This window comes from Rana temporaria, chromosome 9 (assembly GCF_905171775.1).
Source record: "Rana temporaria chromosome 9, aRanTem1.1, whole genome shotgun sequence".
Lineage (NCBI taxonomy): Eukaryota > Metazoa > Chordata > Amphibia > Anura > Ranidae > Rana > Rana temporaria.
This window is the reverse complement of record NC_053497.1, coordinates 65,098,593-65,122,838: the sequence shown is the minus strand read 5'-3', so window position 1 is coordinate 65,122,838 and position 24,246 is coordinate 65,098,593. Positions and strand designations below refer to the sequence as shown.

Below are 24,246 nucleotides of genomic sequence, written 5' to 3'. Positions count from 1 at the left end.
AATTTGTCGTGTCGCGTGACTTGGGGTGACACAAGTCGCCCTCCCAGGTCGCGTTAGTGTGAACCGGCTCTCAGGATAAGTTCATTCAAAGATGCACATGGACACATTACCTAATGTATGAGGAGTAATCTTTGAACTTAATAATTAAAAATAAAAAATTGGTTGTTTTTTTGACCTTGAAGCACTTGACATGAGATTGCTTAGTAAGCTCTCATCTTTCCTGTCCCATTGCATTACCTTTTTAATGTTTAAGTACATTTTTTAAATTTAGTTTTGTGTGATTTAAATTGTATGCAGTTGATCTTCTGCTTCTAAACAAATTTGCTTTTCTATTTAGACAATATCATCACTTAGTCACATGACACGCAGTCATTGACAGTTGCCCCATATTCCAAATTTGTTGCAACACCATTTCATGTTTGGCAGTATGGGCCCTTTCACACTAGCGGACCGTATGTCCGCATTTTCATCTGTCCGTTTGCGGATGAAAACGGGACATACATGGGTCCCTATGTGATTACAGGGGGCAGCGGATGAACATCCGCTGACACCTGTAATTTGTCCGCCTCCGCAAAGATCCGCATTTGCAGACGGAAGAAATCCTATTTTTCTTCCGTCTGCCTGATCGGATCGGATGAACACGGACATACGGTCCGTGTTCGTCCGATCCCCCATAGGGTAGAGCAGAGGAAACACAGGGCGGTCCCTGCACAGTGTGCGGGCACCGCCCTGTCGGCTGCCAGCTCAGCGGGGATTTTACGGAGGATCCCCGCTGAGCAAAGCGGACACACGGAGCGGATCATTACGGATCCGCTCCGTGTGAAAGGGCCCTAAGTATGTAAGTATCATACCAATGTGTTTGTATAGGTCTAGAAAACAATGAGAAGCCACACCTAGATCCCGACACAGGAAGATATATCGATTTCTCCTATGACCTCCGGAGGCGGCAACAGAACTAGTAGGGAGGTGGGAGACGGTGACATCAATACCTGTGCCACGATATACAGAATACCCATCGATTTTCATAATAAGTTTTTTGTTTTTTACCCCAGAAATAAAGGGTGAAAGTATGTGGAAAATTTTCATACCTCCCCAAGAATGCTCTGGCAAACCCTTGCATCGGCAAGTTTATTGGACAGAAATCTGTAGTGCTCCTGGTATAGACTGAAATTATTCTTTTTTTTTTTTTGATCCATCTGCACACTACAATTTCCCTGGTGTGTTGTTTTTTTTAAAGACCTTTGCATATAATGCGTTCCTTTGACATCTGTTTGTGCTATATCTTCCTAATTTTTATGTTTTTTTAAAAAAAAGCGCATTCTTTTACAAAGTCTTATGCTGCGTACACACAACCATTTTTCAAGTCATGGAAAAAAAAGAAAATTTTTCTTGACGTGATTCCTCTCAAGCCTGCCTTGCATACACACGGTCGTGATAAAAAAAATGCTCGAGCGAAGTGCGGTGACGTAAAACACGTACAACGGCACTATAAAGGGGAAGTTCCATTCGAATGGTGCCACCCTTTGGGCTGATTATGCAGATTTCTTGTCTCATAACTTCTGAGCATGTGCGTTTTTTCCCCTTCGACGTTAAAGCCTACACAGAACTGTTTTTCATGACAAGAAAAACGGCGACAAGAAAAAATAGAGCAGGTTCTAAATTTTTAATGCCCATTTTTGTCATTGAGGCAAAATGCTCTGGAGTCTACACACGACCGTTAACGACTAATTAAAAAAATTGCATTTTTCTCGTCATGAAAATGGTTGTGTGTACGTGGCATTAGAGGGCACAAGTCCATATTGCAAATCTTGTAAATTTAGCCCTTTTGGTTGAGTTAATTTCTTAATTGTGCATTGCTACAATTTTGTTCTTTGTATTACTGCTTTTTATCGCCTTTGCGCACTTTTTTTTTGTATGTTGCCTAATTTGAGATAGTGATGGGGGTCTCTAAGTTTAAAAATATGTTGTATGTTTAGTGGAGCATTTTTTTTGGACAGGTGAGCAGGTGCCTCGTCAGTCAAGAGATGTGTTTTCTGTATTGACGGTAGAACTGCAGGATTAATTGTTAAGGAATCCAGATCACGATTCTACCCCCCTCACAATCTTCAAACGAAAACCTTTTTTTTGACAATGTTGCTTACAAGTTATAAAAAAAAAATTGATAGAAAATGACTTAAAATCCCCAAACAAACATTATATGAATATATATATATATATATATATATATATATATATATATATATATATATATATATATATATATATATATATATATATATATATATATATTATACATTTTTATTTTTTTGCATACACCCTAGAGAATAAAAAGGTGGTTGTCACACTGTATTTGTGCAGTGGTCTTTCAAAGCAATTGGGGGGGGGGGGGGGGACAACTAAAGTAATATTCGCCCACTTTTTTGAGATAATGTGAAAGATGTTACACCATGTTGATCTTCTAAGCAAAACGTGATTGACATTTTAGCCTGAATCGTGCAGCTCTAATTGACGGAGTAATAAATGGCCAGACGTTCACTGGGATTAAAATCAATTGCTCGCTCTTCACTGCCTTCTCATTGGGCAGTGGTACTAGACAGGGATACCCCTTGTCAACTTTTTTTTTTTATAGCCACAAGTTTTAAGAAATCCAAAATATAAAGGGCATAAGCGTAAGGCCAAAAGAAACCTAAATAGCCACATTTGAGGAGGATGTTCTGTTTATTAGCTAACCTAAAATATGTCTTCCCTCCCTCCTGCAGAAATGTACCGGCCTTTTGGCCCATACACACAATCAGAAAATCATATGACAAATACCACTTTCGAAACAATCGTGCAATAATCTGATCGCTGGTACTCAGCTTTCGAGCGCCGATCACGACTGGTCATCTGATTATTATCTGATGGGACAAGCATGAACATTTTTTTTCTCGTACGATACCAGATTGTACAATTTCTTTTTTTTTTTTTTTTTAATCAGTACAGTTGTCCGAAAATACGTTACAAATGCACTCCAACACATTGCATCACTTCCAAATTTGTATTCTGTTGTGAGTATTTTTGCCACTTTGAGACTATCATGCAAAAAAATAAATAATTTGTCCGATAATCTCATTGTGTGTACCAGGCATTAGTCACCTATTGAGTTGTAAAGTAAAAAAAATACATAATTTGAGACCCTGGGCTTTGGGATGAAAGAAGACAAACCAATTTCCATTTATATGGAAGGAAAGCTTATCTATCGGCGGATTGTTTTAGCTTGTGATCCTTCTGATCTCTACACCTATAATTTCCAACCTGCTTAAGAGGTTTTCTTATGCTTTGGAAAGATGGCACCTTCCTAGCTTTTCATGCTAAGGTTGTACTAGAATAGGTAAAATATTTTTACTACTTTGGCTATATATATATATATATTATTGCCAATCTCCTACCTACAATTATATATATATATATATATATATATATATATATATATATATATATATATATATATATATATATATATATATATATATATATATATATATATATATATATATATATATATATATATATATATATATATATATATATATATATATATATATATATATAATTTTTTTAGGTCTTTAAGACCTATAGTAAGGGCTAATATCTGGTTGAATTGGAAACCATGATTGTTAACAATGACGGATTGTCAAAAGGACTCTTGGGGGCTAGGTTTGCTGGATTTTCGGAAAATAGTGCTAGTAATACTGTCCATCTAGAACATTGAATTGGCACTTTGGGAAGAAATGGATTACAAACTGATGACATCCTATCATTTTATAAGAAGTCTTCCAAAACCTCTGCATTCTTTTGAGGCTCTTTATCCTTTAGAAAGATTTTTGTTGATGCTAAGCTTGGGCCCAACCCACTCATAGCTGTATTAACCCTTTACTCACTGTTGATTACACAGGGAATTTGTTGTGCATAGTTGAATGGGGTGGAGATTTGGATCCAAATATTTCTTTAGATGTAATAAATAAAATATTGAAATTGGTGCTTTTTTTAAATTATTATTATTATTATTATTATTAAATCCCTCTGGTGCAAATTGTTGACCAGGTCTGTGTGCTTACATAAATGGGATAATCAGGAGTGCTTATTATGCTGGAAATGTAATAAAGTATTGGGGACATTGTCCAGTATATAGTGGTGCTGCCTCTGATTCAGATATACTGGAGACGAATATTGGAACTGGTGAACCAGATATGTCTCCATCCCCTTTGCCTCATGGGTGGTCTTGTTCCACAAAACTTTCACACCAGACGCAGTTCTGTTCAGTTTTGTGTCTTTTTTTTTATTTTTTTTTTGCACAAAATGCATGCACAGTGTTTTCCATGTATTCCAATGGCTCTAGTTCACACCATGCAGTCCGTTTCCGGTCAGTTTCTGCACCGGAAACTGACTGCATTGTGTGAACTAGAGCCATTGGAATACATGGGAAAACACTGCATGCATTTTTAGTGCAGAAAAATGCACACGAAACTGAACGGAACTGCGTCTGGTGTGAACTGGCCCTAAAAGATAAAAAATAAATAAAAATAAGCTACCCCACTGTTGAATGCAGACAGAAGTCAATTTCCCGAACACGGGACAACTCCAAATACTCTCTCCCCCCCACCCCCTCTTAGAGGCTTAATAGTCGGTAAGGGTTTCCAAAGTCTGCTTGATGGAAAAAATCTATTAAAGGGTAACTCCATTTTCATAGGGGTGGGGGAGAATGCAATTGCTACACAAGTCATATTGTACTTGAATGTTCTTAATTGTCTTTTCAATCTTCAGTGCTGTAATTTTCTGTAAAATGCAAAGAAATATGGCAACCTGGAGGGGTTTTATACACAGATAGTGTATGGAATGCCCCCCAGTAATGTAATTTCCTGCTTGTGAGATTGGTGTTCTATTTTTGCGAGACGTTTGCACTAAGATACAAGTCAGATTTCGGGCATCCTCTGCAACAAACATGTAATTTTTGGCGAGCTACTCCCAAACGTTAATCATGTCTAAAGGGATGCAGACCCCGCCACTTTCCTCCATTAGAGCCCTGCACGTGCAGCAGCTGATTGATTATAAAGTCTCTCCCAAACAGCCCAGACAATATCGAGTGAATCACTCCGCTTATTTGGCTAGATCTTAACCTCTGACCTTACATTGCTAAGATACAAGAATAGTTGCATCGCAAAGGCATTACGATTTTGATTTTGTAGAGCTGGCTTAAATCTTTTTATTGAGTGGAAAATAAGCCAATCTATTTCTATACTTCTCAAGGTTCAGGGCGAATCCAAGCGATCCCCTGCAGATTTTGTAAGTTTGCTCACTTACAAGGAAATGAAGAGTTTATCATTTTTATCATAGGCCTATTTTAAATGATAGAGAAAAAATATCAACCAAAAATCCAGGAATAACACATGACTCAAATGTTATAAATTGAGTTGCAGTTTAGTGAGTAAAAAGTATTGGATCCCCAAGCAAACATGACTTGGTACTGTACTTTGTGGAGAAACTCTTGTTGGCAAGCACAGAGTTAAGACGTTTCTTGTAGTTGGTGACTAGGTTGCACACCTCTCAGGAGGGATTTTGGTCCACTCTTTATAAATCTTCTCTAAATCCTTAAGGTTTCTTGGCTGTCACTTGGCAACTCAAAGTTTCAGCTCCCTCTATAAATTTCCTATAGGAATACGTTCTGGAGACTGGATTGGCCACTCAATGACCTTAATGTGCTACTTAAGCCACTCTTTTGTTGCCTTGGGGGTATGTTTTGGGTCATTGTCATGCTGAAAGACCCATCTTCAGTGTTTTGGATGAGGGAAGAAGGGTCTCATCCAAGATTTTGCAATACATGACCCGTCCATTGGCCCCTTTAATGTGGCAAAGTCAGCCTGTACTTTTACAGCATAATGTTACCACGGGGAGCTTGACTGTAGGAATGGTGTTCTTGGGGTCATAATCCACATTTTTGGGATGAATTAGAAGCAGAGACTGTGAGCCAGGCCTTCTCATCCACATCAGCGCCGGACCTCACAAATGTGCTTCTGGAAGAATTGTCAAACATTCCCATAGACGCACCCCTAAACCTTGTGGACGGCCTTCCCAGAAGAGTTGAAGCTGCTATAGCTGCAAAGGGGGGGGGGGGGGGCAACTCAATATTGAACCCTACGCACTAAGACTGGGATGCCATAAGTTCATGTGCGTGTAAAGACAGGTGTCCCAATACTTTTGACAATCTTGTGTATGTCATGATGTTTGCAGCCAATACACATCTCTTATCTTTCACATCTGAAGTTGCAAAGGAAATAGCGGCTTCCTGAGTACTTTTCGTTCTTGGGTGAAAGTTTCCTGTGACACTTGTCAGATACTGCTACCTGACATTTACTGTCAATTCGTCTTCATCTCCATCACTTCATACTCGTAAGACACTTCTATACTTGGCGGATCGTATTTGGCGAAGTCTTTTCTATGTCTTCTAATGCAAGGTATACAAGACAAAAGAACGCTTGAAGTACATGGACATTTCACTTGCTGCATTTAGTCATGTTAGGAATACTTTTGAAAGATGCGTTTTTAGAAGCAAAAAACCTTCTGAGCAGAGCACTTAGGATTTGTAGATGCTTTCTGCTGTTATTGTGGTTGGTACGTTTCTAATTTTGTGCTACATTTTAGACCCCTTTCACACTGAAGTGTTTTTACAGCGTTTTAGTGTTAAAAATAGCGCTATTAAAACACTCATAAAACTCTCTCCATGCATCTCAATGGACCCTTTCACACGGAGTCCTGCAAGCAGCATCTTTTGGAGCAGCTTTTGGGCGCTGAAAAAAGCGCTCGAAAAACGCCCCTCTCCATTTGAAATGAATTGAAATCGCTGTAAAAGCCTTGCCCTTTCACACTGAGGCACTGCAAAACCCCCCGTAAAACGTTAGGGTTTTAGCAGTGCTTTACCAGCGTTTTTCGGGCGCTGGCAGTGTGAAAGGGCTCTGAAAGCACTCTGTCTTTCACATTGGGATTGCAGATGAGGCTTTCAGGCGCTTTACATGCTTTTTTTAAATGCCAAAGCGCCTGAAAAACACCCCAGTGTGAGAGGGGCCTTAGGGAAAATGTTTTTTGTCTTTTCTGAACTGAAACATTCTTGAAGCAAACAAACAAAATCGTGATCATTTTTTTTCTTTTCTTTTGTTCTTTATGCATTTTTGCATGGTTTATGGGTTGCTAAAAATGCTCCATAGCACTTTGTATTGCATGAAATTCCTGGCTTGCAGAGAGCAGCAATGTTGCCCCATGTGAAATCGGCTCTGTATATTATCCTATTGCTATGAACTCCGGGTCACCATTATTGGCGAGGTGCATTGTACATTTCTTTTCCCTTTCTGGTCTCTTGGCTAGCTACTTCCACGATGGCAGCTGTGGCAGTGTTTAAAGGTTTTGGTTGTTCAGAATTGTGTGTACACTTGGAAATTTTTTATTTTCTTGTTTGATACGTTTTTTTTTATTGAAGTTCACAATGCATAAGTACAAGCATAAACATACACTTGTACGTGTGAAATTTGTTTGCATGGCGTAGCTTAAAGGGAATATTGGAAAGGGCCAAAAAAGGAAGCCAATGTGTAGACTGGGTTGAGAGCCAATAATAGGTTGACTGAAAAATCTTCAATAAATTCCACAATATCTAGTCTAGGGGTGATGCATGGACAGGTTTTTTTTTTTTTTAAGCCATGAGTATCTTTTTGAATATCGATGGCAGTATAGTTCGCACAAAGTTGGACTCAATCTATAATTCAAATTGTTTTATTTTGCTTTTTTTGTACTGGTCATCAGTCCTTCATGTGAACTTTTTGTATCTTACCATTTTTCTTTATTTTTAACATTCTTCTTGTGTTTTTTTAGAATTAATACATACCCCAGACTGTAAGAAAATGTGGGGATACAAGGATGTAAAATTTGGCAGATGATTGACATTTTGTATAGACAAACGTTACTTTGTTTCATTTCATTCTGGTTTTTGTGTGATTTAGTTTAAAAAAACGCAAAAGAACTTTGCATGGCGGCTAACAAAAATAGTACATTACCTGTTTTTTAGATGAACCTTCTTTTCAAAAGATATTTAACAGGAAAAAAAGGTTTTGTTTTGTCCAATAAGTATTTTGTTTGCTTTTTTCCCTCCAGTACTCTTCGGCTGCATTCACACCTTGGCGTATTTACGCCCGACGCTCGTGCCGCTGGAGGGGTGAGTTAACATTGATGTCTATGGAGATGGTTCACATCTCCACGCCGAACGCCGTACGCCTGAAGCTCAAAACAAGTCCCGGGCCCTTTTTTTCAGGCGGCTTTCGGCGTTCGGCATAGACAACAATGTTAATGAATGTTTTGTAAAAAAAAAAAAAAAAAAAGGTTAACGACTCATTTGCCGCGGTACAATACGCCGCAATTTGTCGCGGCAAAATACGCCGCGTTATAGTGTGAATGCAGCCTTCATTGTGCATTAAGAAATGTTAGTATTTTAACAACAATAAATACAATTCCAACAATAAATACAATTCCAACAATAAATACAATTCCAAAGTATTTTTGGCCTTTGTCATTCTATTTGATAAGTGACAACCGGGAGCATATTTTGATGAAACGCAAGATCCACTTTTCTGTCATTGTAATAGAATCCTAACCCTATAGATTGAGGTTTTATGGAAGTCGGATCAGTGAAAGACTTCTAGTGGCAAATTGTTTTATTTTATTTTTCTTCTTCTCATTGGGAAGATGAGACACAACCCTAATTTCATATAATAACGTGTAGTTTCAAGCTGTACTGATGATCCTACTAAGCAGGGCTGCTGTTAAGAATTATGGGTATTATATTATGCCGGTAGGGTAAGGCGGCAATACAACACTACCTCACTGCCTGTGAAATACTATCTGAAAAGTGATATAAAGTCAGATCCACTCTTCAGTTCATTCTGCTAGTGTGACTAAGCCCTAAGGGCTAGTTTACACTAGCATTGCTTTCTGAAGAGCTATCTGCATTCTGGATTGCCCTTGCGAGAGCTCTTAACAGGTAGTGAGGAGACACTGTATTACCTTTTTTTAACTCCATACAACCTGCTATATTGCATGCAGTTGCAGGGCATCTCCATTCAGTTGAATGGGCCTTGTTCAACAGGCTGCCTGCTTAGCGTGACGGAGGGGATAATGTTACTCTGTAGTGCAAAGAGTGCAAAGCTATACAGCATACGTTTAAACCTAAACAGCTTTACTGTGATCTCATGATGATGGATATTGATCTTCATAAGCATCTTACTGTGCTTGTCATCCTTATAATGGTGATCACAGTAAGTATGTTTAGGTGTAAAATGCTGTATGGCCATTTGTTTGAATACTACGGACTGACTGTATCTTGTACCCTTTTTCAGAAGTGCTGAACCTGAATACCCACTGTCCAGGTTCAGTGTGCGCTGTACACCTCATTATTTCGGGTATTGCCCGAAATAAAATAATAATGAAAGAAAAAAGTTCCCTCTGCCTGGATCAAAATGGAGCATAAAGCTGGCCAGACCTCGTACAGGAAGACCGATTCTACTGTCTTATTGTTGGCCTTGAGCAGAAGCTTGCATTTTTATTCTCTAATCTACTTTACGAAAGATATTCGTACTACGAATGTTGAAAACCAGGTTGTTGATAAAACCCTATATTAGTATATGGGGACCATTGTATGGCTCCATGCACACAGAAGCTGATAAACTGCAGTTTATTGGCTTTTTGGCGTTTTTTTAAAAAGCCCATAAACTGAACTCTGTTAGCCTATGTGCCCATGCACACATGGGCATTTTTTAGTGTTAATGAGCTTTGGAGTTTATTTATTTTTTCTGAATGCCTGAAATTTGCATTCATAGTGCAGTTTTTCGGCGGGAAAAACACGCTGCAAAACGGCGAAAAACGCTGGCATCTGCGTTTTTTTGCTCCATTGAGAAAAAAAAATAGCTAAAAAAACGCTACACTGAAAAAAGCTAATAAACGCTATTGCAAAAACGCTAAAAAAGTTGAAAGGCTCCCTGCAAAGCTACAGGCGTTTTTTTAAGCTTTTTTTTATTTTCAGCTTCTGTGCGCATGGAGCCTAAGAGCCGGTTCACACTGGGGCGACCTGGGATCCGACTTCCAGACGCCCCAAGTCGTCCCAAGTCGTGCGGTCGAGAAAATGAATAAAAGTGAATGGGAGCCGTCTTAATGTACACTACTGAAGTCGCTCCGACTTAAGAAAAGTTTCCTGTACTACTTCAATCCGACTTGTAGGCGACATGTATCCATTGATTTCAATGGAAGTCGCCTCCAAGTCGGATCCCCGTTCACAGTGAGGCAACTTTGCAGGATGTACCCCATACTCATTCACATAGGGTGGGGGCCGGGATCTGGGGGCCCCCTTATTAAAGGGGGCTCCCAGATTCTGATAAGCCCTCAGACCGACAACCAACGGCCAGGTATGTCGGGAAGAGGCCCTTGTCCCAATCAACATGGGGACAAGGTGCTTTGGGGTGGGGGGGCCACAGGGTGCCCCCCTGCCCCAAAGCACCCCCCATGTTGAGGGCATACCGCCTGGTACAGTTCAGGAGGGGGGGCGCTCGCCCATCCCCACCCCCCTTCCTGACCGACCTGTCTGCGTGCTCGGATAACGGTATGGATTTGGGGCGAACCCCCATGCTGTTTTTTTGGCGTAGGGGGTTCCCCTTGAAATCCATACCAGACCCAAGGGCCTGGTATGCTCCTAGAGGAGAACCCATACCGTTTTTTTATTTTAAATTTGGCATTGAGTTCCCCCTACTGGAAGCGTCTTCAAGTTGTGTTGTATGTCACGTTGTGATTCATATTCAAGTCGTGTTCAAGTTGCCTCCCAAAGTCATGCTGCCCCACTGGCTGTGAACTGGCTCTAAGGGTTTTTTTTTGTTTTTCATTCCTACTGCTGAATGATAAATGTACATGAATATCCTATGTGTGACGCCTCCTGTCTTTGCCTCAGTAGGTAGAACAGTTGTCTGGCTGTAATTTGCCTAGTAATTGTTTTCGTGTATTGGATTGGCATAACATCTACAGCACTTTAGCAATCTGTGTTGCATACCTTGCAGTCTTTGTACAGAGAGGATGTCTTGGTGTATTGTGCTTTGGGATACATTGTTGCCCCCGCATATCCTCCCTCCCCCCCCCCCCCCTCAGTGCTAACCTTTTTGGGTTTTAAAAAAATGTTAACAAGTGATAATTTACACTGATGAATTACACACTTGTGGTTTTTGTTTTTTATTGCATGTAGCAATCTGTGTTTTTTGTTTTTTTGTTTTTTTTCCATGCGCATTTTTTTTCCGATGTGTAAAATGTAGTTGCATTTCCCCTTATATTTCAGATCTTTGGTAGAAGAGGAAGACCCTCATTTGAAAGTCTCTCTTGGGAACAACGATATGGGTGTGTCTGCTCACCTTCAGTCTTCAAAGGCAGGCACCACTCGCTTCTTCACCAGCAATACTCATAGCTCAGTGGTGTTACAGGTAGGTGATCTTCCGAAGTATTATATGGAAACCTATTAACAAAAATGCCACCTGCACCTCCTAATATTTTTTAAATGTCTGAAATAAAACCGTAATGTAAATTGGCAATACCATTTTTACTTTTTTTTTTTTCTTAGTGCAGTTTTCAAGATTTTTTTTTTACGTTAAAAATTTAAATTTCTTAAATGTGACTGTGTTGCATATGCCAGAGCTATTAAAATTTAAATATGGGGTGAAACGTGTAACACAATCTCATGGTTGCATGAGCATGCAAGTAGCAGCCATGAGTTTGTATGTGTTCTGTTTAGCCCACTCCTGACTGTCATGTAAAAGTGATCACCTTTACAGTGAGGGAGGTGTGTTCCCCCTATTGTAATGGCAATACAGTTAAAGGGGGGAAAGTAATAATTTTACAGTTTACTCTATAATGCGCTGTAAAGGCATTTTACAGTGTCACTTATTGATAATTTTAAAATACCCTAATTATTTTCCATTTTTATGGGCTTATGCCGTTTTTTTGGTAGCTATTTATTCTACACGATCTCCTTTCTTTAGGTACAAAAATGTCAAAGTGTGTGTGTGGTGTTTTTTTTTTTTTTTTTTTTTTTTAGGGCCAGTTCACACCAAATGCAGTTCCGTACAGTTCTGTGTGCTTTTTTCTGCAATAAAAAGGCATGCACAGTGTTTTCCATGTATTCCAATAGCTCTAGTTCACACCATGCAGTTCGTTTCTGGTCAGTTTCCAGTGCAGACTGCATAGTGTGAACTAGAGCCATTGGAATGCATTGAAAAACACTGGGGTAGATACACGTACGGGCGCGCAATGTTACGGCGGCGCAGCATATCGTATTTACGCTACGCCGCCGTAACTTACAGGAGCAAGTGCTGTATTCACAAAGCACTTGCTCCGTAAGTCGCGGCAGGGTAGCGTAAAAGGGGCCGGCGTAAGCGCGCGTAATTCAAATGTGGAAGGGGGGCGTGTTTTATTTAAATTAAGGATGACCTGACGTGATTGACGTTTTGTACGGACGCCGCATGCGCCGTCCGTGTACATATATCCCAGTGTGCATTGCTTCCAAGTACGGCGTAACGACGTATTGGTTTCGATGTGAACGTAAATTACATCCTGCCCTATTCGCGAACGACTTGCGCAAACGACATTAAAAATTCAAATTTCGAAGCGGGAACGACGTCCATACTTAACATTGGCTGCGACACCTAATAGCAGGAGCAACGTAACGCCGAACAAGCCTTAACGCAAACGACTTAAAAAACTAACGCCGGGCGCACGTACGTTTGTGAATCGGCGTAAGTAGGTCATTTGCATACTCTACGCTGACAACTAGGGGAGCGCCACCTAGCGGCCAGCGTGAGAATGCACCCTAAGATACGACGGCGTAAGAGACTTATGCCAGTCGTATCTTAGGCTAATGTCGGCGTATCTAGCTTTCTGAATACAGAAACTAGATACGCCGGCGTAGCTTTGTATTTACGCGGCGTATCTATGGCGTAAATCGTTCGTGAATCTACCCCACTGTGCATGCATTTGGTGCAGAGAAAAGTGCATTTGGTGTGAACTGGCCCTTAGTGTATTTTTTATCCTGACAGCATAGATTTGATAAACTGTTGTGCAAACAATACAGAGGATAGAAAAAAAAAATCAAAATTTTTTTTTTTTTTTTTTTAGTCTACAGGACTTCTGCTTCCAGAACATATATAATGTTCTGGTGGCAAGTCATTTTATAGCTGAAAATGCAAATTTTAATGTGTGCAAGAAAATGAAAACAATCTTCAGGTGCTTTTGACTGTCTGGCTTTTAGAATACAGCAGAAGGCTCTACTCTACATTCGAGAAAACAATTGGGTTAAAAATAGTATTCCAAATGTAATTCCTGGGTTAAAGAGGTTGTAAACCTCCCTGTGCAAGTTGTACCCATAGGTAAGCATAAAAAGTGTAACAGGCTATTTTTGTGGCTAGTTTAAATGTATTAATTTACCTCTCTGTAGCAAGGACCAAGCATTATTTAGTTGAATGTAAATTCTAATGCTACCCAGCACCTTGCTCTGCTTGGGGTGGGATAAGCACAGCCTTCAGTCTAGACCTATCATGCTTACTTGGAATCCAGGCTCACAGATATTTGAAAATGCCTTGTGGATTTTTTTGGGTTAAGCCACATGCCTTGATTCTGTCTGTCTGTCTGTCTGTCCATTATAACCTGTATTTCTTAAACAATTTCTCAGGTTTTGCCCCATTCAGACTTGCAAATAAGGCGGTTAGCCATTGATCCGGTGGGGTTGCCAGAGATTGGCTGTGATGGAAGCACTATATTAAAAGCAGTGGCACGTTGACCGTTTCTTCAGCTGTTTGCGGCTTCTTGCATGCAATTGCTTATCGAGCGATTACCTGTGAATAATTGTTCCTGGATGCATACCATTCGCAGGTAATTGCTGCTGAGTGATTACATGGGGAGTAGTTGTGAATAGCTACTGAAGTGGTCAGCCTCCAATTTGCTTTTTTCATATTTGTAAATTGTACATTTTAGAAATTTTGTGAATGATTTGCATTACTGTTTCCATAAGTTAGAACAGGTGTTAAATTGTGTAACATGCTTCACGGTTATACGGTCAAATTCTCCTCTAGTGGACTAGAACACTATAAACAAGATGGCAAAAACACTCAAATGTTTTACCTCATATAAGATGCCAGGGATTACAGCAGTTGTTGCTGAAGTAATAAGCAAGTAGAACTTGCTTTCGTTTTGAAACCATTGAATTGTTGGCGTCATATGGCATATCGCTGAATGTGTAACCCCTGAGGTATAGAAAGAAGTATGCGTTTACAATAAACAAACATAGATGATCACCTAGATGGCTGCAGCATATATCCAGTGCTGCAGCTGTCCAGTGCTGCAGCTGTCCAGTGCTGCAGCTGTCCAGTGCTGCAGCTGTCCTCTGCTGCAGCTGTCCTCTGCTGCAGCTGTCCTCTGCTGCAGCTGTCCTCTGCTGCAGCTGTCCTCTGCTGCAGCTGTCCTCTGCTGCAGCTGTCCTCTGCTGCAGCTGTCCTCTGCTGCAGCTGTCCTCTGCTGCAGCTGTCCTCTGCTGACTGCACACTGAGAGGTGCATATTCAAAGACCGCTGGTGGCTGTCAGTCGCTGGAGCGCTAAGCTTTGGAGGGTGTGGGAGTGGCTGTCTCAAGCTTACAGCGCTGTGTTGTAGGAGGCTGAGCCAGCCGCCGGTCAGACATCTTGGGTGGTTACCAACATTGTCGGGGGTCCCTGCAGAGGTTGGATCGGCTCTGATGCGGTTGGCTGAATCTGGGGCACAAGAATGAGGAACTAAGTGCACTCCTGTGATCCCCATAAGTATGGCCAAAAAACTTTGGCCGACTTTGTCACATAGTGCCCTCAGTGGATACTAAGGGGCAGGGCAGTTGGGCGAGAAGGAAGATTAGTTAATATTGATTTTTCTTATTACATTTTTCCTATTAACAAATAGAATGGATAAGAGGAAGAAAAGCTCCAGATATCCACAGGCTTACTTAGATTGGACTTGTGACTAATGCATGAGTTTTGTGTCTAATTCTTCTTTTGAGTCAGCATTTTGAATGTTTGCTCTCCAGGGTTATAATAATGTTGGTTATTTTAGTTTGTTGGCAAAGACCATATGTGCTTTTGTTCTGTCATGCAGATGACAATTTTGCTCCAGGATCTATTTATCTTTTTCCATTGTGTGTGTTTCAGGGTTTTGACCAGTTACGAATAGAAGGATTGCTCTGTGACGTTACACTTGTGCCAGGTGATGGCGAAGAAATTTTTCCAGTTCATCGAGCCATGATGGCTTCCTCAAGCGATTACTTCAAAGCCATGTTTACAGGTAATTTATCTTGCTGTATCCATCAACAATGCTCTTCACCAAGTTGTTGTATGTGTTAAATATTAGACGGCTGACCAAGTTCTCCCTGGGACACACTCTTGATATGACAAAGCAGATGCATGTTCTAGTGGACGCAAGCGAGCTAAAGGTATAAGAGTGTGTTGATTTTTAAAACCAAAAATAAAATAAATATTTTGTGAGAAATATCATTTCTTCACTATTTTGGGTTTAAATAATTTTGCCAGTTAAGTGAGCCATATGGGTAGTAGAACTTTGTGTTGCAGCAGCTAGTAGCACCTTTTTCATTTTGACAAAAAAAAAATCCTTTTTGTCTTTTAAAACAATGTTAGTTGGCATCTTGGCGCTGCTATTCCAACTTTATAGCAAATTTGCATCTTCAACAGAAATGTGACTTCAGCATTTTACATGGCTGGTGTTTGATAATATGAATATGACATCAGTAGGCTTCCAATTTTAGCCAAGCTAAATTTAAAACAAACTTTTGTAGCATGATCATGCTAGGGCTGTCTCTGGGCGTGCTTGTCTATACCTAGAGTCTTAACAGACTATGAGCTTGTGTCAATGGCATCAGTTTGAGATACTTCAGATTATTCAGAATTCCTTGACATTTGCACTTGCAGTTGACCTTTTTCTAACCTCCATTTTACCTGCTTCAAACAGGTTTTGCATTCTCATAGACTTAAATATCAATGCAAAACCGTTTGAACAAAACAAAAGCTTGTCGACAGGCATTCAGAGTTCAGTTTTACCCTTCAGCATCAATCCTGAAGTGTATAACTATGATTGTTTTGCTGAGTGCAGTATGTTCCCAAGGTATTGAAACATGTCTTATTCAGATGCTTTACGTTTGGGAATTCTGCGCTCATGATTTAAAAAACCCTAATGACGGCAAGCCAGATTCCGCTCCTGTTTGATCTGCACTTAAGACCGACAAGTAGGACTTGAACACCGTAAAAGCCTGTGATTAATGCAAATGTAAATAGAACCCTGTTTTTGCCACTGGAGATTTTAAATTTGATTGGTTGCCCAAGCAGCATTCATCTTGGGAGTTGCAAATTGAGGTCCAGAGCTTTTACTGTAGTCATTTACTTTGTTGGACACTAGCATTTTTTTATAAGCTCAATAACGCTAGAAAAAAAAGCTGGATGGAAAACGCTGATAGCGTTTTTGTTTTTTTGCCAGCTTGTAGTAGCGTTTTTAGGAACGTTTGGTATTTTTTTTTTTTAGCGGCTTTATAGTACGTGAAGAAAAAAAGCTGTTAGCGTTTTTGGCTTTTATTTTTTTTTTTTGGGTGTTTCTGAGGAAACCCTCCCAAAAACTACAATTTTTTTTTTTTTTTTTCTGCTCCTAGCTGCTGAAGCTTGAAAAAACGTTTCTATTATAAAATGGTGTGCAGGAACACATAGGATAAAACTTTTTGCTTCCAGGAGCAGAAAAATATGCTCATAATGGCTTCTAAGAGCTTAAAAAAAAAAAAACTAGTGTGCATGGAGCATAAGGCCTGCCATAGATGATACGAGTCAGTGTTAATTAGGGCTGCAACTAACGATTATTATTATTTTTCATAATCGATTAGTTGGCCGATTTATTGTTTCGATTAATCGAATAATGGCCTTAAAAAAAAAAATTGCATTTTTATTTTATTTTTGGGCCAATTTGTTTGGCAGATTACAAAACACAAATTGCCGCAAAAAAACACATTACATGCTTTTCTACAGCTTCTCCATTGAAGTATATTGAACCAAAAAAAAAAAAAAATAGCAGTTTTGCGTTTAAAAAGTCCTTGCCCTTTCCAAATACACAGCAGCTGAAAAAAAAATCATGGATGTGAACGTGTCCCATAGGAAAACATGTAAATGAACTGTAGTGATTCTGCAAAAAGCACCAAAAAACAGAGGTGTGACCCAGGCCTGAGATGTTTAGTAACATAATGGGGTTAAAAAAACAAAAATAAGTACAAAAAGAACTGTGGGACAGTGAAAGTAATATTTACAGTAGCGATTTTGCTTTTTTGTACTATAAAGGGCTAATTTTAGTTTTTTTTAACCCCATTATGTTACTGGCCGATTAATAGATTATGAAAATTGTAATCGATTTATTTCACAATCGATTAATCGATTAGTTGTTTCGGCCCTAGTGTTAATGGAGGAATCCCTCCTGTGGAGCTGTTGTGTTCTCCCGGCGGGGGGGAAGTCATGCTTTTCTGGAGAACGGAATGATTATTGCTAGTGGCTATAGCCGCTAGCAATAATTGCGTGCCGAAAATCTGACATGCTGGTTGTACCAATGGATCGACTTGGATACACTCTGCCTGCCCATACATGGATCAAATCTGCTAAACCAGACAAGATTCTAATCGTCTATGGCCGGATTAAAGGAGAAGTCCCTTTTTTTTTTTTTTTTTTTTTTTTTTAGTTTTTTTTTTTTAGTTTTGTCAGATTCATAGTAGATGGATGCAGCATCCATCGGTCCCCCGAAGCCTCTGCACTGAGAACTGAGCGATTGAACACCGCCAATCGCTCGGTTTTCAGAGCTCCATGAGCAGAGGTCTGTAGACTGTCAGTCACAGCTCTCTGCTTTTCCCCCCTCCTTGCTCACTGGAGCGCTGGGCTGTGGAGGGGTGGGGGGCGGCCGGCTCAGTCGCTCAATCTCTCAGCGGCTCATGCCAGTCCAGGCACCTGGTGGATCCAGACTTTATTGTGTCAAAAGTATATACAATGGTGCATATATCACCGCGCTACCTTACTAAACATATAAATGGCAGCCAACACCACAGAATCGGATCAATTCTGCAAATAAAATAACAAAAAAACTAAAATTGTAGCGCTAAAAATATGTGTGAATAGATATAACGATGTAAATGGTTGTATAAAAATAACACCAAGTGATCAAAGTTCATAAATGGTGATAAAGTACATGAATGAAATTCATGAGTGAAGGATAAGTCTCAATAATGATTCCGAATCCAGAAAGTCCAAACAAACATGACTAATGTGGAAAATAGATTGAGAATTGATAGCAGATCCACCACCAAAGTGAAGATGGGAGGCTTACCGGAAAGCGTAGACCCAAATACTCATATACTTAATGAGTCATATAGGCTTATAAGGCGACGGTATCCAGACTCCCAACCGTTAAGGTAGTAGACAAAGGATAACATTCTATAGGGATCCTCTCCATATACAGTAGATGGTAGACTGTAAACGATGATTCCAGGAATAGCCAATGAAGACCGTGGGCACTTACAGGAAGTCCGGAGGCTCAGAGTGTAACAGGTAGGAAAGGAAAAACAAATGCGTACATAGCGTAATAACGTTTAAAATTCTTTACTTGACATCAAGAGATAAAACATTGCACTCACATTTCAGTAGTCATGGCAAGCATGTAACGATATAGCAGTAGAGTCAGCATAAATCCCGACGCGTTTCGATCAATCAATCGATCGTCATCTTCTCCAGCAGAGTGTGGAGAAGGAACAATGGGGTTCCTCCTCCCTTCTCCACACTGTCTGCAGAGCAGCGCCGTGTTTGTGAAACTCTAAGGAGAGAGAGAAGGGAGCTGTCATTGGCACGGTCTGATGTCGGGGTGGGCGGGATTCAGCTGTCCAACACCAGCAAATGGGATGAGATCATTGGCTGGATAACTGCTGGGGCCCGCCCACCCTGGGTCCCGCCCACATCCAACATCACAATGAATCTGAGCCTCTCTCTCTGCAGCACCATGTGAAACTGTATGGAGAGAGAGAGAGAGAGAGAGAGAGTTTCACACAGCTACATGGGCTTCCTCCTCCCTTCTCCACACTGTCTGCAGAGCAGCGCCGTCTGTGTGAAACACTAAGGAGCGAGAGAGAGAAGGAAGCTGTCATTGGCACGGTATGATGTCAGGGTGGGCAGGACCCGCGGTGGGCGGGACTCGGCTGTCCAACACCAACCAATGGGATGAGATCATTGGCTGGATAGCTGCTGGGGCCCGCCCACCTCGGGTCCCGCCCACCTCCAACATCACCATGAATCTGAGCTTCTCTCTCTCTCTGCAGCACCATGTGAAACTGTATGGAGAGAGAGTGTCACACAGCCCCGATTTCTAAATATCGGCATCGGCCAGAGAAAAACCCATATCGGTCGACCTCTAATCTATACTAGACCGAAGGGACTGGCATCCTCCTGTGGTGGAACCTCACGCAAAAAAATGTTTTTATTTTTCGCGGGGGTTCTCCTTCAAGATTCTCCGCACATGAGTCGCCCCGCAAGTCGGATCATCTGGATCCGATTTCTGGTGCGACCTCTATTCAAATCAATGGGCTCCCATAGGGAACCATTGATTTTGAATAGAGCGAGAAAAACGCGGCTGAAAACTAGCGCAGCAAAACGTGCATTGAATTCAATGCAAAACGTGGGAAAATTCGCGTTTTTAAAAACGCTGCTTTTTTCCTGGCGTCTCTACTAGCTTTACAGCCCGTTTTTTAAAACATCAGTGGGCATGAGGCCTTACAGTGATAAATGTCGCACTGTGTTTTTCCCAGTGCAAAATCCACAGCATATATATCTTTAAATTCCAGGTTTGAGAAATGGGTCCAGTGTGGGGTGGAAATGTATCGGAGGATAACTGATGGGGAATATGTTACATTTAGTCAAAATGATACAATTTTTCAGCACAGCTTGATTTAATCATGTACAGTGTCTAAAAAAATAATGCCTATTGCACCTGCAATCTGTGAATGTAATCCTTGCACAAAAAAATGGCACATAGCTGTTTTTAATCCCTAAATAATTAACACTAGAATTTTGTTTAACAGCATATGCATATTCAAGTGTCGGCTGTGTACAAAAGGCATCTAAAGTGGTGCAATTTTTTTAAAACTTGTGTATCTTAAGGATAATTAAAATAGAGACTGATTTCTTGGTCTAGGTGGAATGAAGGAACAAGACTTAATGTGCATTAAATTACACGGCGTGAACAAAATTGGATTAAAGAAAATTATTGATTTCATTTACACTGCAAAACTTTCCCTGAATATGGATAATCTTCAAGATACACTGGAGGCTGCAAGCTTTTTACAAATACTGCCTGTGCTGGACTTCTGCAAAGTGTTTCTTATATCTGGGGTAAGAGCCCTTTTGTTTTTTATATATTCAGATCAGTGTTGTATACACACTTATGTGGAACGGTGGGCTTAATTTATTGGTCAGAAAGTATGTTCTTTACAAATTCTCTCACTCTTGCATGTTTTTATATATATATATATATATATATATATATATATATATATATATATATATATATATATATATATATATATATATATATATATATATATATATATATATATATATATATATATATATATATATATATATATATATATATATATATATAGTGTGTGTGTGTGTGTTTTCAGCTCCTCCAGAGTCAGACATGGCAATCATTTGTTGTTTAAGGGGCTCAGTTTAGCTCTCTAAAGCAAATTGACTCAAATAATTTGTGCTTGGCTAACAAGGACACTGTAGGAGTGTGTGTGTGTGTGTGTATGGAGAGAGAGTATATACACCTAGTGTCCTCTAGGTAGATCCCAAAAACACACCACCATGCTTTCCATGCTTGCTAAGAGCACAGTAAGTAATACACAGCAACTTCAGGCATCCCTGCACCGTGTAGTAGAAATGGAGAAATTAATGTGCAGGTCCAAGGAGCTTCATATATACAACACATGAGAAACTGAGGAAGTGTTGCTACTTGTTTTTATAGCAAGCTATTGCTGCTAACGTGGGGATTCTTATTCTACATGTTCTACATGTATTGCAATGCAATGCAAAAAAAAACCATGTATACCTTGCTTAAAGCGGAGTTGCACTCAAAAATGGAACTTCTGTTTTTCCGAATCCCCCCCCCCCCTTTGGTGTCACATTTGGCACCTTTCGAGGGGGAACAGATACTTGTCTAATCCGGGTATTTGCTCCCACTTCCGGGCATAGATCGCCACAGGCTTCCTTGAGTACTGAAATGTTTGTGATTGCATCTCATCTAAACATGCAGGAAAGCTTGCGGCTGTCCCAAAGGTGCAAAACTCTAAAAACTTCAATACAATTGATATTCAGTTTGGCAACAGAGTAGTACGTAATTAAGCTTGCATATTAATTTAACCCATTTTCCCTTGTTAATTATCTTTACAATTTTTAATGTTGATTTCTTTCATCTGTTTGTAAGTCAGGTGTGGATTTATTTTTTTCTCTGTAGTATTACTGTATGGTACACTGAAGCCTGTGTTCAAATTATTTAATGAGTGCAATGTTTGACATAGAAAGTGAAGGTTTAAATGTACTTGCATGGGCAACTGTGGACATTGCTCACATTACCCCTGAATTGGATGCTGCTTAAAAGAAGCTGCACTGATCCTTTTCATAGATTTAAAATGCACTTGTCGCTGGCACAGCCTGCTGTGTGCAGTAGTGCTATGTAATGCAGTTTAAACCAGTTGAACAGCACTAGGTACAACTCCCTAGCATCACCTTTTAGCCATCCGTGCATGTCTTACAGGAGAAATGTCTTGAAATTGACCTGTGCTGCGAGTCTGATCAGAGACGCTAATCCTAGGGTAAATCAATGAGCTGTCTTCAAGTTTGCTTGTGGTGGCAATAAATGTACCTACCCTTGAGTACTTTTATTATACCTGTGTTGTAAAAACCTATTTTGCACCCCCCCAAATAACACAAACAATGGTTGGTGCTTGAGAAACACATTAACACAATAGGGCTCTGTCAGTTGAGTTTGATCAATTTTGATGAAATGCGTCGGATGGCGGTCAAGAAGCGATTGGATGCAAGACAGAGAATCGGGAAAATGCGCTGAGAAGTAGGGCAGCTGGCTTGGGCACTGTGAACAGTAGGAGTTCAGAGTCAGCCTGTGTAATAACTTGCATGTTATGCTATCTGTTTCATGTGATTGCTTGTGACTATTCCTACTTTTAAAAAAAAAAATAAACACTGGACTTTAGCTATATCATACAAAGTATGCCATTCCCTTGTAAACAAAGTATGCCACTTCCTTTCTCTGTGATCTTATGATACAAATGCTATGGAGAAAGCAGAGGATTTGTATATCCTAACTGAAATACTGCAGCTAAGAGCTCTATTAGCCGATCTTTGTTAAAAAAGAGGCAGTTTAAGCTAGTGAGTGTCTGTCGATCACAATTGCAGAGCGACACAGGATTTTGAGATTACGCAAAGATATTGTGGTGTTGCATTGCATTATTTTTCCTAGTGCAAGTTTTGTTTCTTAGTGACTCTTGTCCAGGAAAGGTGGTTACTTCCCCCTGTAGTTTTGCTGTTAGACAAATGGGTTTTATTTAAGAGTTGTATTTAGGGGAGTTCATATTTTCTTTTAAAATGCAATACATACCTGTTGAGGAAAATGCAAACAAGTATAATCAAATGACATATATTTTTTTTAATTTAAGGACTTTGTTTTTAAAGCTGGATAAAATCCAAGTAATAAGACCAGCTCCAGAAGTTTGCATTTATTCAAAGTGTTTTATTAGGGAAAACCTGGTTCAGGATGTGCTAGTTGTCACAGCAGAGGCTCACATTTTAGGATTGAGGCCTGCTGGTGCTGCTAGTTTCAGAGCAGATGTGTTAAATAACTTTCTAGAGATGGAACCAATTTCTATAGTCATTCTTTGGGAACATCTGCGACTGGTAACGTCTATACTATCTGATTCATTTTCAAACAAACCAGTGTTTTGCCCTTGCAGGACAATGCAGTAGGTTCACTTTATTGACAGACCCAACTGCAGCACGTGCTTGCCTATTTTCAGCCCACACCTGTCTTGTCACATGACCCTAGGTCAGTGGCAGCTGCAGGGGAGAGGAAAGAGTGTTTTTGACGATGGCTGGTAATGCCTGGGATCTGTAATGTCTTCCATTTTTCCTAGCCAATGTTGGCTCTCCCACCTGCAGAAGCTGCTGGCTGACACAAGGGAGCTGGATCACGTGGCCGGAATAGGATGAAAATGGTTGTGTATACCAGGGCTCGACAAATCCCGGGCGCCAGGTCGCCATGGCGACTAGAAATAGGGTCCTGGCGACTTGAATTGGAAGGGGACAAAAAAAAAAAAAAAATGTTTTTTTTTTTTTTTGTTTGTTTTTTGAGCTGGGGCCATCTGGTGGTGAGCCGTTGGTATTACAAGTTATTACCACCAGATGTGAGCTGGCGCCATCTGGTGGTGGCCGTTGGTATTACAAGTTAAGCATTACAAGTTAAACAGCAATTCTAATGTTGTTTTTCACTATTTTCACTGCCATCTTCTTCCCTCTAATTAGAACCCCCAAACATTATATATATTTTTTTATCCTAACACCCTAGAGAATAAAATGGCGATCGTTGCAATACTTTCTGTCACGCCGTATTTGCGCAGCGGTCTTACAAGCGCACTTTTTTTTTTGAAAAAATTACACTTTTTTTCATTAAAAAATAAGACACCAGTAAAGTTATCCCCATTTTTTTTTATATTATGAAAGATAATGTTACGCCGAGTAAATTCATACCCAACATGTCACGCTTCAAAATTGCGTCCGCTCGTGGAATGCCGACAAACTTTTACCCTTTAAAATCTTCATAGGCGACGTTTAAAAAAAATCTACAGGTTGCATGTTTTGAGTTACAGAGGAGGTCTAGGGCTAGAATTATTGCTCTCGCTCTACCAATCGCGGCGATACCTCACGTGTGGTTTGAACACCGTTTACATATGCGGAGGCTGCTCACGTATGTGTTCGCTTCTGCGCGCAAGCTCGTCGGGACGGGGGCGCGTTTTCTGGCTCCTAACTTTT

General features: G+C 40.2%; 1 protein-coding gene across 6 annotated transcripts in view; it reads left to right on the top strand.

The window, feature by feature from the left end:
- Window positions 1–24,246, top strand: part of LOC120913610 (kelch-like protein 13) — a 114,185-nt gene that overhangs the window by 52,395 nt on the left and 37,544 nt on the right. For 5 of the 6 annotated variants that reach the window (XM_040323685.1, XM_040323684.1, XM_040323683.1 and 2 more), the window contains 3 exons: window positions 11,390–11,531; window positions 15,271–15,403; window positions 20,333–20,529. In XM_040323685.1, coding sequence (XP_040179619.1) covers window positions 11,390–11,531; window positions 15,271–15,403; window positions 20,333–20,529 — 472 coding nt within the window. Of the gene's footprint in view, window positions 1–6,337; window positions 6,492–11,389; window positions 11,532–15,270; window positions 15,404–20,332; window positions 20,530–24,246 lie in introns of those variants that run through there. The other variant, XM_040323686.1, reaches the window with a different exon arrangement.